General features: G+C 51.9%; 2 protein-coding genes across 3 annotated transcripts in view; one reads left to right on the top strand and one right to left on the bottom strand.

Moving 5' to 3' along the window:
- The window catches only part of LOC141053927 (uncharacterized), a 99,475-nt gene extending 92,677 nt beyond the window's left edge, over positions 1-6,798 (bottom strand). Inside the window, exons 1-2 of the mRNA XM_073551097.1 lie at positions 6,660-6,798; positions 5,553-5,678 (exon numbers count right to left, since the gene is read on the bottom strand). Coding sequence (XP_073407198.1) covers positions 5,553-5,619 — 67 coding nt within the window. The 5' untranslated portion in view covers positions 5,620-5,678; positions 6,660-6,798. The remainder of the gene's footprint in view (positions 1-5,552; positions 5,679-6,659) is intronic.
- Positions 6,799-8,111: 1,313 nt separating this feature from the next.
- Positions 8,112-13,996, top strand: part of LOC141053936 (synaptosomal-associated protein 47-like) — a 73,482-nt gene continuing 67,597 nt past the window's right edge. Inside the window, exon 1 of one of the 2 annotated variants that reach the window (XM_073551104.1) lies at positions 8,112-8,192. The gene's annotated coding sequence lies outside the window, so the exon portion shown is untranslated. The remainder of the gene's footprint in view (positions 8,193-13,996) is intronic. The other variant, XM_073551105.1, reaches the window with a different exon arrangement.

The following is a 13,996-nucleotide window of genomic DNA, read 5'->3' as shown; positions in this document are numbered from 1 at the left end:
TAGGTTATTTTTGTAAATTTAGCTCAGGGTAAATGTCAACTCCATATATAGAGACCACGTGCTTTGAGAGACGAATATTTAAGGCGGGGGCTTACTCTAGAACGGGGCTCTTCTCCACTTCCACACTCGAGGGGACATCTTACTCGGACACTACGGACAGCTGGTATGTAATCTAATCACCATCCAGAAAAGCTGCGTTATTACAAGACAGACGCCTTTTTCAGAGTTCCAGGAAAGAAGGATTAATGAACAAATGGACCAGCTCTCTTTATAATCATTCACCTATTTTTATGTTTTTCTGTAATAATCTTTTCTCTGATGGAAGAATCCAAATAAACCACCACATTTTTTTTATAAGAACATTGTCATATTTTAGTGTATCACATCTGGTAAGAAGTCCTGAATAATATACAAGAATATGCATTTTTAACAGCCACAGCTGCTTTCCGCATCATGAAAAGAAGCGTCATCTGTTTCAGAAACTGGACTGGTCCCTGCCGGGTCATCTCTTCTCCTTAGAGCCAGCAAGGGAGCGCACTGTCACTGTGCATTCAAAGGAATATAGCACAGGGAGCTCACTGTCACTGTGCATTCAAAGGAATATAGCACAGGGAGCGCACTGTCACTGTGCATTCAAAGGAATATAGCACAGGGAGCTCACACTGAGGATGAGTCAGAATTTACGTACGACGCATTATCAGGTGAGCAGGACTAGCCGAGCCTCCAAAACAGACGTCACTGATGGTGCCTCATTTCAGAGAGGGGCAGAGACTGCAGCAGTGACCACAGCTTCTGCTGCCTGATGACGGCTCATTCGGGTATCCCAGCATGCACTGGTGAATCTCAAACAAAATGTCATGGGACGTTTAAAAAAAAAAAAAAAGGCAGGAAGTCAGAATGTAGAGGGTACGTTAGGGAATTTTTCATTGAAGTATATTAGAAAACAAGATGAGATTATTACACTGAATAGATATACATTTAATGTGAAATTCACCTTTAGTTCCGAACCGCCCCTTTAAGTTCAGCCGATTGGTTCGGCCCTCCACAGCAGTGCCTCTTTCTCATGTGGCCCCTTCGGAAAATTAATTGCCCACCCCTGAGGCATTGAGTATGGGTCTCAATGGGGCCAGTGAGGTCTCTGGGGGGGGTTGACAATGGGCACAGGGAGTATGTGTCTCTATGGGGCAAGTGAGTGTGGGTCCCTGGGGGATGGCAATGGGGGCAGGGATTATGTGTCTCTATGGGGCCAGTGAGTGTGCGTCCCTGGGGGGGTGACAATGGGCACAGGGAGACAGCTGGACTGCAGCTTCCTATGGAGGGGTCAGGATAGTAGCTGTTGGCTTTGTAGAATATTTAGCTGAAAACGCCCTTTTTGCCCACAGACCGCCATGCTACATTGCTGTAGTCGCCATTTCCCCCCCACACTACCTCTTTCTTATGACACGATTTCTAGTTCGGCTCCCTGGGTTATTTCCTTTATGGCATATGGCGCCACTCCTGGTGACTGGAGCGCACTGCGGCTGGACTGTTCCACGGCCATTCAAGAAGCATTGCAAGGAATAGCGAGGGGGTCGCTCCCTTTCTGTAAAATGACTGACACCAGATCATCCCTTGATGCCCGACACGCTTCTTGGACACCCTGGAGACAATCCAAATGTTACGGTGTTTTCCTGGGGGTCCGGGAGCTGGGTGAGAAGGGCAATGAGCTCATTGGGGGCACCAGGGCTGATATTTCTATACCTGGGGTGGGATCATGTACCAGCAGGCACCCATGCTGTTATTTCTGGGTGTGAGCATCCAAAACTTTTTTTTTAAGTTAAAGCTTTTTATTGGTTTACAGAAACACAGCGGGACACGTTCTGTCCCTGAGTGAGAAACTCAAGAAATATTTTGTGTTACTTTTTCCACTCACACCCAGAGCTGCACTCACAATTCTGCTTGCCCGTCACCGTTCAGGTTACAAGACCTTAAGTCTCCTCGCTGCCCCCTGCTGGTTCAGTGTCTGAGCGGGGTAGAGGATTTCTGCATGCCGCACACGCTATAGCACTCAGAATGCAGTACGACCACGGTCACATTTTCATCCTCTGTGCTCCCGTCATTGTATCTCTCTCTCCAGCTCCGTCAGTAAGTCTTCGGGGCGGGGTTGTAAAGTTTCTGTGTCCAGATTTTGGAAATCTTGGTTGTCCATTAATAAAACCAGAGTATCAGCAATCTTCCTGAGATCAAACTGTACATGTCGGGGCCCCGGGGCCATCACCTGGGGGCTCTGCAGGACGTTGTTCTCATGTCCTTCCCGTAAGACCTGAATTCTGTGCTCAGCAATGATCCTCAGGAAGGTGAAAAACTCTTTATAATCAATCCCAGAGCAGGATTTCAGGATGATCTGTGCAAAATATGAAAAGTACAAATGATTCCCAAAGCAAGAAAATAACAGGGACGGGGCTCAGCACCACCGGGGAGAAAATGAACGGGGCTCAGCACCACCGGGGAGAAAATGAACGGGGCTCAGCACCACCGGGGAGAAAATGAACGGGGCTCAGCACCACCGGGGAGAAAATGAACGGGGCTCAGCACCACCGGGGAGAAAATGAACGGGGCTCAGCACCACCAGGGAGAAAATGAACAGGGCTCAGCACCATCAGGGAGAACACGGATGGGGCTCAGCACCACCAGGGAGAAAATAAACGGGGATCAGCACTATCCAGGAAAACATGGACAGGGCTCGGCATCACCCAAAGATCATGGATGGGGCTCACCACCAATCCAGGAGAACAGGGGACAGGGCTCAGTACCACCTAGGAAACCATGAAGTGGCATGGTACCACAGGTAGAACAGAGATGGGGCTCGGTACGACAAGATACTCGGAACTGGGACAGGACTCAGCACAACATGGAAAACATGAACGGGGCTTGGCACCAGAGGGAGAATGGAGACGGGACTCGGCACCACCGAGGGCTAGGTATTATGAAGTGAAGGTCAGCGTTACAGGGTTTCCAGGATCTTAAATGATTAATATTCTGTCACCTGACAGTGCTGCTCCCAGTCGTCCATCGTCTCCTTCCACTCACTGATCTCGCTCTTCACATCGCTCAGCTCCGCCTGCAGGAAGCTCCACATGACCAAGACGTTACACCCATTCACCCAGTTATGGTTGATGGAGATGGTGTCCTCCTGGAAGATCAGATTCATAATTCTTGATGTCAGAACTGTATCCAGATTTTAATCCCTCCACCATATATGCTCTTATAGGGCTGTGACCTCGTCACCCGAGGGTCCTCTGACCACGTCACCCGGGGGTCCTCCGTCCTCTCTCAGGTCTCATATCCATTTGAAAACTGTGGACCTTTCATTATGTGAAATAAACGCACAACCCAATTACAGGTGAAGGGGAATGTGGCGCAGCCTCTCACCAAATTGTACACCTGATGGTGCCAACCACTGGGTACAAAGAGGATCTCCCCGGGCTCCTGTATGACCTCCAGGAATGGGGGGCAGACGTCGTGGAGCGAAGGTGCGGTCACATCGTATGGAAGGCGCCCGCTGCAATCACGAAGATGTTCCTCCTGGCCAGGCGGGAAGAGCAGCCACTTCTTACGACCACATATATTCGCTGACCAACTGTAGGATCGAAAGACGTCAGCGTGGAACGGAGTCCTGTCAGTGTGACATTATAGGAAAGGGATTATTATAATGTGGAGGGCATCCTGCAATCAAACACCACAGTAATGGTCGTCCGGCAGAATTAGCAGCAGTCGCCTCTTTGCCTTCCTCACATGCTAAACATTGCTGGAGAGCGACATGTCTACATAATTCAGTCAGGGGAAGGCTCTGCTCCATTGTACGACATCTGCTGCAGTGAGCGCTCTCAGCATAGCGACGTGCATGTGGGTGACAGCTGTGTGTACGGCTTGCCAGCTGCTGTGGATCTTTACTGCAGGTCAGCACACTGGGTACCGTGACAGGCAACATAGAAAAAAAGCCAGACTTAATTATGACTTGCTTCTCACAGCATCCTACGGCGCCGCTGTGTGCCGCCATGCATCTGCATTGAGGTGTGATGTAGCAGCTGCACACAGCAATCCTTGGATGTGCCGCTGCCAAACACGCTGTGTAGCACCAGCGGAATGCTTCGCTCTGGCAGCCTGGGGAGAATGTGTATAGGGTAGTGTCCCTGATAGCAATGTCAGTCCCACCATGTCATCTTCATACTGATGGCACAAGAGGACAGCGGCAGGCAAGGCAGTGTAGTCATTACACGGCGGCACGAGTCGCACTGTTCGCTCTCTTTCACGCTCAGCAGGTGTATAACGCTGGCGCGTCTTTCTGGGCCGGGTCCTCTCCTCCTCACTTCTGCTCATTGCCCTGACTGAGAATAAGTGACTGGAGCGCCGGAGCGGAGGCTGCAGCTGACCCCGAAAAAAGCGGAGCGGTCAGGACGAGGGCAACGGCAAGAGTGTCTCACAGTCCAGATACAAGAATGATAGAAGAAGAAACATGCAAAAAAAAAAAAAAAGAAAAGCAAAACACGCCGACACCACCGAGCAAACGTCACCGACACTGCCGCACAAACGTCATCGCCGAGCAAACACCGCCGACGAGCTAACATCACCAGCACTGCCGAGCAAACCCCACTGACATCGCCGAGCAAATGTCATTGCCGAGCAAACACCGCCGCCGAGCTAACACCGCCGAGCAAACGTCACCGACACTACCGATCAAACACCACCGCTGAGCAAACCTCATCGACATTGCCAAGCAAACACCGCCGCCGAGCTAACATCACCAGCACTGCCGAGTAAACCCCACCGACACCACCGAGCAAACATCACCGACACTGCCGCACAAACGTCATCGCCGAGCAAACACCGCCGACGAGCTAACATCACCAGCACTGCCGAGCAAACCCCACTGACATCGCCGAGCAAATGTCACTGATACCGCCGCACAAATGTCATTGCCGAGCAAACACCGCCGCTGAGCTAACACCGCCGAGCAAACGTCACCGACACTACCGAGCAAACACCACCGCTGAGCAAACCCCACCGACATTGCCAAGCAAACACCGCCGCCGAGCTAACATCACCAGCACTGCCGAGTAAACCCCACCGACACCACCGAGCAAACGTCACCAACACTGCCGCACAAACATCATCACCGAGCAAACACCGCCGAGCAAACGTCACCGACACCACCGAGCAAACACCACCGCCGAGATAACATCACCAATGAGCAAACCCCACCAACATCGCCAAGCAAACCACCACCGCCAAGCAAACATCATCGACACCACCAAGCAAACGTTACCGATATCAGAACTTGCGGAGCAAAACTGCGGTATTAAAATGAGGCGGCAGTGATACTGAGGCAGATATTATAAAGAGGTAAATATGATAATGAGGTAAATATAAAGAGGTAAATATTATAATGAGGTGATTACAGAAGCTTTTTTGGTCATTACTAGAACAAAATAATTGTTTTACACCTCACACTTCATGTCTGCTGTTAATGGAACAATGATGGGCGTACAGACACACACTGCTGCAGTACATACCAGGAACCGGCGGGGCCCATGTACACAAAGCGGTAATCGTCCACGCCGATGGTGTCCCAGTATTCATTCAACCAGTCAGAGGAGAAATAAAGTGGCGTCTCATACACGTCCTGATCCGGGAACGCCCTGCAGAGAGAAGCAGGGGTCACACAGAGAACACTGGGGGAGGAGAAATGGACAGACCTTACTATTGGAGAGAAGGGGACACCACACAGGAAGGAGGACAGACGCGACTCCCGGGGACGGGGAGGAAAGACGCGACTCCCGGGGACGGGGAGGACAGACGCGACTCCCGGGGACGGGGAGGACAGACGCGACTCCCGGGGACGGGGAGGACAGACGCGACTCCCGGGGACGACAGACGCGACTCCCGGGGAGGACAGACGCGACTCCCGGGGAGGACAGACGCGACTCCCGGGGAGGACAGACGCGACTCCCGGGGAGGACAGACGCGACTCCCGGGGAGGACAGACGCGACTCCCGGGGAGGACAGACGCGACTCCCGGGGAGGACAGACGCGACTCCCGGGGAGGACAGACGCGACTCACGGGGAGGACAGACGCGACTCACGGGGAGGACAGACGCGACTCACGGGGAGGACAGACGCGACTCACGGGGAGGACAGACGCGACTCACGGGGAGGACAGACGCGACTCACGGGGAGGACAGACGCGACTCCCGGGGACGGGGAGGACAGACGCGACTCCCGGGGACGGGGAGGACAGACGCGACTCCCGGGGACGGGGAGGACAGACGCGACTCCCGGGGACGGGGAGGACAGACGCGACTCCCGGGGACGGGGAGGACAGACGCGACTCCCGGGGACGGGGAGGACAGACGCGACTCCCGGGGACGGGGAGGACAGACGCGACTCCCGGGGACGGGGAGGACAGACGCGACTCCCGGGGACGGGGAGGACAGACGCGACTCCCGGGGACGGGGAGGACAGACGCGACTCCCGGGGACGGGGAGGACAGACGCGACTCCCGGGGACGGGGAGGACAGACGCGACTCCCGGGGATGGGGAGGACAGACGCGACTCCCGGGGGAGGAGGATATTGAAGAATAAGCATGTCATCTGTAGTGGGCAGTGCCGCCTCCTTGCACCTCCTCATGTGCCAGTCCTTCAGGTAGCAGCAGCCCAGGGCAGAGCGGTGGCCACTCTCGGTGTAGTCCCTCCAGTAGGCGATGTATTCTCGGAGGGGCTGGGGCTCCTTAGGATTGGAGTTGTATTCCTTCACATCACAATTTGCCACTGGAACGACGGCGTCTCCTGAAATAGAAGAAATAAAGGAATCGTTCCATGTGATGACTAGTGTGAGCCGAACCCCGGGGAACGACTGGACAGAAATGGCACAAGGTGCTGGAGAATAAGGCGAAACATCTGCTCCCCCATGGACAATCCCCCACCCAGGCTCCATTAGGGGATGCGCTGGGGGCCGGCACCTGTCTCCATGCTACATGGCGGTTGGTCTGATGGTCCTGTACCGTCTATGGGCGGCTGAGCCACGCGGGACGTACCGAACACCTGCAGCAGGTGATCCCAGTTGGGCTTGTTATCGGCGGTGACCCAGGAGCGGCGGCTGCTCCAAGTGCGGGAGAACTGGGCGGAGAGGAGGCACGGAGCGTTGGCGGCCATGTACTGATGGAAGAAATCATCATAGCTGAATGTGTCAGGGTCTTCTATGCGGTCAACGCGGCTCATGGTGGGGGAGGGGGGCTCACCATCTATTATATGTCTTATTATTACCGGGGGAGGGGCAACGGCACCATGACGACCAGACGTGACTATTATCACAAAGGGCCCCTGTGTTATCTTATTGGGGCCCCTCTGTTATATTGTCGGGGCCCCTGGCTGCTTTCTTGCCCACTTTCTCCTCCCGGGGCCCCTCTGTTATATTGTCGGGGCCCCTGGCTGCTTTCTTGCCCCCTGTCTGCTCCCGGGGCCCCTCTGGTCTATTATTGGGGCCCCTGGCGGCTTTCTTGCCCCCTGTCTCCTCCCGGGGTCCCTCTGGTCTATTATTGGGGCCCCTGGCTGCTTTCTTGCCCCGTCTCCTCCCGGGGTCCCTCTGGTCTATTATTGGGGCCCCTGGCTGCTTTCTTGCCCCCTGTCTCCTCCCGGGGTCCCTCTGGTCTATTATTGGGGCCCCTGGCTGCTTTCTTGCCCCCTGTCTCCTCCCGGGGCCCCTCTGGTCTATTATTGGGGCCCCTGGCTGCTTTCTTGCCCCCTGTCTCCTCCCGGGGCCCCTCTGGTCTATTATTGGGGCCCCTGGCTGCTTTCTTGCCCCCTGTCTCCTCCCGGGGCCCCTCTGGTCTATTATTGGGGCCCCTGGCTACTTTCTTGCCCCCTGTCTCCTCCCGGGGTCCCTCTGTTATATTGTCGGGGCCCCTGGCTGCTTTCTTGCCCCCTGTCTCCTCCCGGGGTCCCTCTGGTCAATTATTGGGGCCCCTGGCTGCTTTCTTGCCCCCTGTCTCCTCCCGGGGCCCCTCCAGTCACCCGCCGGCCGCTGTCCCTTCTCACAGTTCCGCCGTCGCCGCAGTTTCTGCTCGGTCGCTATTCCAGGCTGCACAGACTGGTCACGTGGTGCAGCTGATGACGTAGAGGCGGTGTCACCAGGATCCCCATCCGTGCAGCTCCCGGTAACTGACGTTCCGTGTATGAGGCGCGGCGGGCGGGAATGCTGGGAGTTGTGGTTCTCCGGCCACTGGGCGGCATGTGTTCACGGGGGGAGGTCATCTCTGGTCACATGGCATCACATCACGGAGGATGCTCTTTCCAGTGGGGGCGTGATCTGATTGGTTGCTGAGTGCAACTGCAGTAATGCCCGGCACGATTCCAGGCTGTTGTCACTAGCAACCGATCACGTCAGCCCTGGAAGATGAGAGCAGGAATTTGATTGGTTGTTGCTAGAGTTGAGCGAAACGAGTTGAAAAATTTCAAAAGTCGCCGACTTTTGGCAAAGTCGGGTTTCATGAAACGAAACCCGACCCTAGGATGAGGTCGGCGACTTACGCGCCAAAGTCGCGTTTCAAAAGTTTGTTTTGCGCTCTTTTTCAGCCAATCAGGATCCACGGACACTGTGGGCAACGTGATGACATAGGCAGGGGTCACCACCATCTTTCAGGAGGGCATGCAAGTGATTGGCTTGCTTTGGTGGGCGTCACAGGGGGTATAAAAGGGCGTGCACGCCGACCGCCATCTTACTTCTGCCGATCTCAGTATAGGGAGAGCTGCTGCTGATTCTGTAGGGAGAGCGTTAGGCAGGGAAGAAGACAAAAAAACTGCTTCTGCTGCTAGCGATTGTACCTGTACAACACACCAGTCACTGTGTGTGCAGTGCAAGGGGAGGCTATATAGTGGTGGATCAGTGGTGTTGGTTGTTAGGCTGCCTTCTAAGGCTTCCTGACAGCTGCATTGCTGTTTACCCACTGCTCTGCAAACTGCTTTTTTAAAAGAAATCCAAATTTTTTTTTTTTGTCCTGCTGAGGTGCTGAGCGTGCATTTATTCACACCATACAGCGGTGTACGCTCCTCACACAGTACCGTGTAACTGCTGTTATCACAGCCACAGTGAAGCTATCTGTGTGTCACTGTGGAAGGATAAGTGGAGGACTTGTTCCGTTCTTACAGACCTACACTCTAGGGAGATTCCTATTCTGCCCAATTCTACATACACCTTGTAGTTTGTGATACACTAGCCAATTTCTGCCAGTGACATAGCGCTGTGATATTCAGTGGGCCTCACACAATCCAAAAGTGTCCAGTGTCCACAAGTGTCTGCAGAAATTCAAAATCTCCCCTGTCCTATAGACACCTTGTACCTTGTTTTACATACTATATAGTTTGTTGGATTTTGTCTACATTTCTACCAAAAATGAGGAAGGCTGGTGGAAGAGGCCGTGGAATTGGGCGGGGGTTGGCAGCTGGTAATGATGGTGTTGGTGGTGGATCTGATGGTAGTGGCAAGAGCAAAATTGGACCGAATGCAGGAGGTGTTGAGCCTGCGTCATCGTCTGGCTACATAAGGCCTCGAACGCTTAGTTTTCTAGGCGTTGGCAAACCGCTTTTAAAGCCAGAGCATCAGGAAAAAGTTTTGTCTTACATTGCTGACTCAGCCTCCAGCTCTATCGCCTCCTCTTCTTCAGTTGTAAAAAGTAAAAGCACTGAGTCGTCATTGGAGGCTCATGTTCATGAACCACACCTTTCCTTGTGTCCTTCACCCCAACCAAGATTGAAGGATGACGCAGGCCATACTACTGATTACTCCATGGAGCTGTTTTCACATACCATGCCTGGATTATCAAGTGAAATGGTGAATTACCCAGGCCAAGATGAATCTGACATGGAGTGCACTGATGCACAGCCGCTGATGGATGATTCTGCTGGTACATTCACTCAGAGCACTACATTGTCCTCGCAGTGTACAGAGCCAGATTCTGACCCTGATGAGACTCAGGTGCCCCTTCCCGCACACTATACCACCATACACGGTGACACAGAGGAAGGTGCACATGACATTGAAGAGGAGGTGATGGATGACCCCGTTGTTGACCCAGATTGGCATCCATTGGTGGAAGAGGGTGCCGCTGCCAATAGCTCAGATGAGGAGCATCCACAGCAGACATCGACATCGCAACAGCTGTTATCTGGCAGGCCCGGAGCACTCCAAAGACAGGTTCCAAACATCAAAAGAGTTGCAGGACAGCTTGTCCAGAGGGTCAAAAGATCACAGCGTGCTAGGCCGCAAAATGTCTGCCAAAGTAGGAAGAGTGCAGTGTGGCACTTTTTTGAACAAAATCCTCATGATCAGACCAAGGTTATCTGTAAGAAGTGCGCAAAGACCTTTAGCCGAGGGAAAAATCTGAAAAATTTGAATACCAGTTGCATGCTTAGACATTTAACCAGCATGCACTTGCAAGCGTGGACACAACACCAAACCTCAAGTGCCACATGTGCAACTGATCACAAAGAAGGTAGTCAGCAACGCTACATTGTTTCCCCCACTGTAAGCCCACCGGTTAGCACAGCAGCAAATGTTGAGGTGTCGGTGCAAGGCCACAGCAGTCAGGGAATCCCACTGTTATATCAACGAAAGACTGATTCTAGGCCATCAGAAAGAACACCAACTCCATCACCATCATCAACCCTCTCTCAGTCCGCCCTGTCCACCGCTCCTTCCACCATATGCAGCTCTCAAGTCCAGCTCACCCTCCCAGACACTATGAGTAGGTCAAGAAAGTACTCAGTCTCTCATCCGCGTACACTGGGTTTGAACGCCCACATTGCCAAACTAATCTCGTTTGAGATGATGCCCTTTCGGTTGGTGGAAAGCGCAGCTTTCCGCGAACTCATGGCCTATGCAGTACCACGCTATGACCTACCCAGTCGCCACTTCTCTCGCAAAGCCATCCCAGCCCTCCACCATCATGTGAAAGACCGCATTGTCCATGCACTCAAGCAGTCAGTGAGCGGAAAGGTGCACCTCACAACTGATGCATGGTCCAGTCGGCATGGCCAGGGCCGTTACGTGTCTATCACTGCGCACTGGGTTAATGTGGTGGATGCAGGGTCCACAGGGGACAGCGGTGGTGGGACAATGCTGCCTAGCCCACGGTATAGGAAACAGTTGGCTGTAGGCGTTCCACCCTCCTCCTCCTCCTCCAGAAGCGAAAGCTCGTCCACAGAGCGCAGTCGTACGAGCACTCCATCTGCAGCTGCCACTGTTGCACACGAGGTGTCCCCCTATCGAGCAGCTAGTGGAAAGCGTCAGCAGGCTGTGTTGAAGATGATGTGTTTGGGCGACAGACACACCGCCGAGGTGCTGGCCGAGTACTTGAAGTGACAAACTGAGTCATGGCTGGGCAGTGTACATCTTGAGGCAGGCAAGGTAGTTAGTGATAACGGCCGTAATTTTGTGGCAGCCATAGCCCTTTCAAAACTCAGCCACATACCTTGCTTGGCTCACACCTTGAACCTGGTGGTGCAGTGCTTCCTCAAAAATTATCCGGAGTTAACAGCCCTGCTCCAGAAGGAGCGAAGACTGTGCACGCACACCCGCCGTCAGACACACCGCTGTACTATGAGGGGCCCAGTGCCAGTACCGACGCCCACGAGTGGGCCCCCCGTGCTTGGGCAGGGCCCCAGCATTTGCAATCTTTACCTCTCCCTGCTCCTCCGCTGTGTAATCTGGGCCGTCAAATCCATACTGTGCCTGACACCGTCTGAGCCTGCCTCCTGATGTATAGACATATATTTTGAATGTGTACGCTATCCATACAGTCATATGTAAAAGTTTGGGCACCCCTATTAATGTTAACCTTTTTTCTTTATAATTTTGGTTTTTGCAACAGCTATTTCAGTTTCATATATCTAATAACTGATGGACTCAGTTATATTTCTGGATTCAAATGAGGTTTATTGTAGTAACAGAAAATGGGCAATCTGCATTTAATCAAAATTTGGCTGGTGCAAAAGTATGGGCACCCTTATCATTTTCTTGATTTGAACACTCCTAACTACTTTTTACGGACTTCCTGAAGCACTAAATTGCTTTTGTAACCTCATTGAGCTTTGAACTTCATAGCCAGGTGTATCAAATCATGAGAAAAGGTATTTAAGGTGGCCACTTGCAAGTAGTTCTCCTCTTTGATTCTCCTATGAAGAGTGGCATCATGGGCTCCTCAAAACAACTCTCAAATGATCTGAAAACAAAGATTATTCAACATAGCTTTTCAGGGGAAGGATACAAAAAGTTGTCTCAGAGATTTAACCAGTCAGTTTCCACTGTGAGGAACATAGTAAGGAAATGGAAGAACACAGGTACAGTTCTTGTTAAGCCCAGAAGTGGCAGGCCAAGAAAAATATCAGAAAGGCAGAGAAGAAGAATGGTGAGAACAGTCAAGGACAATCCACAGACCACCTCCAAAGACCTGCAGCATCATCTTGCTGCAGATGGTGTCACTGTGCATCGGTCAACAATACAGCGCACTTTGCACAAGGAGAAGCTGTATGGGAGAGTGATGCGAGAGAAGCCGTTTCTGCAAGCACGCCACAAACAGAGTCGCCTGAGGTCTGCAAAAGCACATTGGGACAAGCCAGTTACATTTTGGAAGAAGGTCCTGTGGACTGATGAAACAAAGATTGAGTTGTTTGGTCATACAAAAAGGCGTTATGCATGCGCTGTATTGTTGACCGATGCACAGTGACACCATCTGCAGCAAGATGATGCTGCAGGTCTTTGGAGGTGGTCTGTGGATTGTCCTTGACTGTTCTCACCATTCTTCTTCTCTGCCTTTCTGATATATTTCTTGGCTTGCCACTTCTGGGCTTAACAAGAACTGTACCTGTGTTCTTCCATTTCCTTACTATGGTCCTCACAGTGGAAACTGACAGGTTAAATCTCTGAGACAACTTTTTGTATCCTTCCCCTGAAAAGCTATGTTGAATAATCTTTGTTTTCAGATCATTTGAGAGTTGTTTTGAGGAGCCCATGATGCCACTCTTCATAGGAGAATCAAATAGGAGAACTACTTGCAAGTGGCCACTTTAAATACCTTTTCTCATGATTTGATGCACCTGGCTATGAAGTTCAAAGCTCAATGAGGTTACAAAACCAATTTAGTGCTTCAGGAAGTCAGTAAAAAGTAGTTAGGAGAGTTCAAATCAAGAAAATGATAAGGGTGCCCATACTTTTGCACCAGCCAAATTTTGATTAAATGCAGATTGCCCATTTTCTGTTACTACAATAAACCTCATTTGAATCCAAAAATATTACTGAGTCCATCAGTTATTAGATATATGAAACTGAAATAGCTGTTGCAAAAACCAAAATTGTTAGAAAGAAAAAAAGGTTAACATTAATAGGGGTGCCCAAACTTTTGCATATGACTGTACATGTTATCTGGGGATACGGTACCCTTTCTAACCTTTGTGCAATCACGTGCAATCCATACTGGGCCTAACACCGTCTGAGCCTGCCTCCTGATGTATAGACATATCTTTTGAATGTGTACGCTATCCATACATGTTATCCGGGGATACGGTACCCTTTCTCACCTTTGTGCAATCACATGTAATCCATACTGGGCGTGAGAACGGCTGGCGAGCTGTTAAGCAAGCTACAGCACCTGTGGTTTGCACACGTAAGTTTTTCATTTTTTCAGGAATGACGGTTAGGCCTAATTCCGGAACTGCGGTTGACCTGCACTTACTGGGAAATCATCGTTCGCGGGTAATAATTGTAATCAGTGATCCCCATCACTAACGTTGTTCAGCGGGTTATCTGCACCTGTAAGCGACAAACGCTGGCCTTTTCAGTGTGGCGCACATGCAGCCACGGACATGTAAGGGCATGACACACCAGTTATTGGCCAATCTCATGTGCCAGAGCCTCACGTGTCCCTCTAGTAAGCCGGACTCGGACCGCGGGGCATGACGGAGTCTC

This window comes from Dendrobates tinctorius, unplaced genomic scaffold (assembly GCF_039654945.1).
Source record: "Dendrobates tinctorius isolate UK_male_01 unplaced genomic scaffold, ASM3965494v1 ptg000173l, whole genome shotgun sequence".
Classification (NCBI taxonomy): domain Eukaryota; kingdom Metazoa; phylum Chordata; class Amphibia; order Anura; family Dendrobatidae; genus Dendrobates; species Dendrobates tinctorius.
Note: the sequence above shows the minus strand (reverse complement) of the source record. Positions and strands in the feature narration are given on the sequence as shown.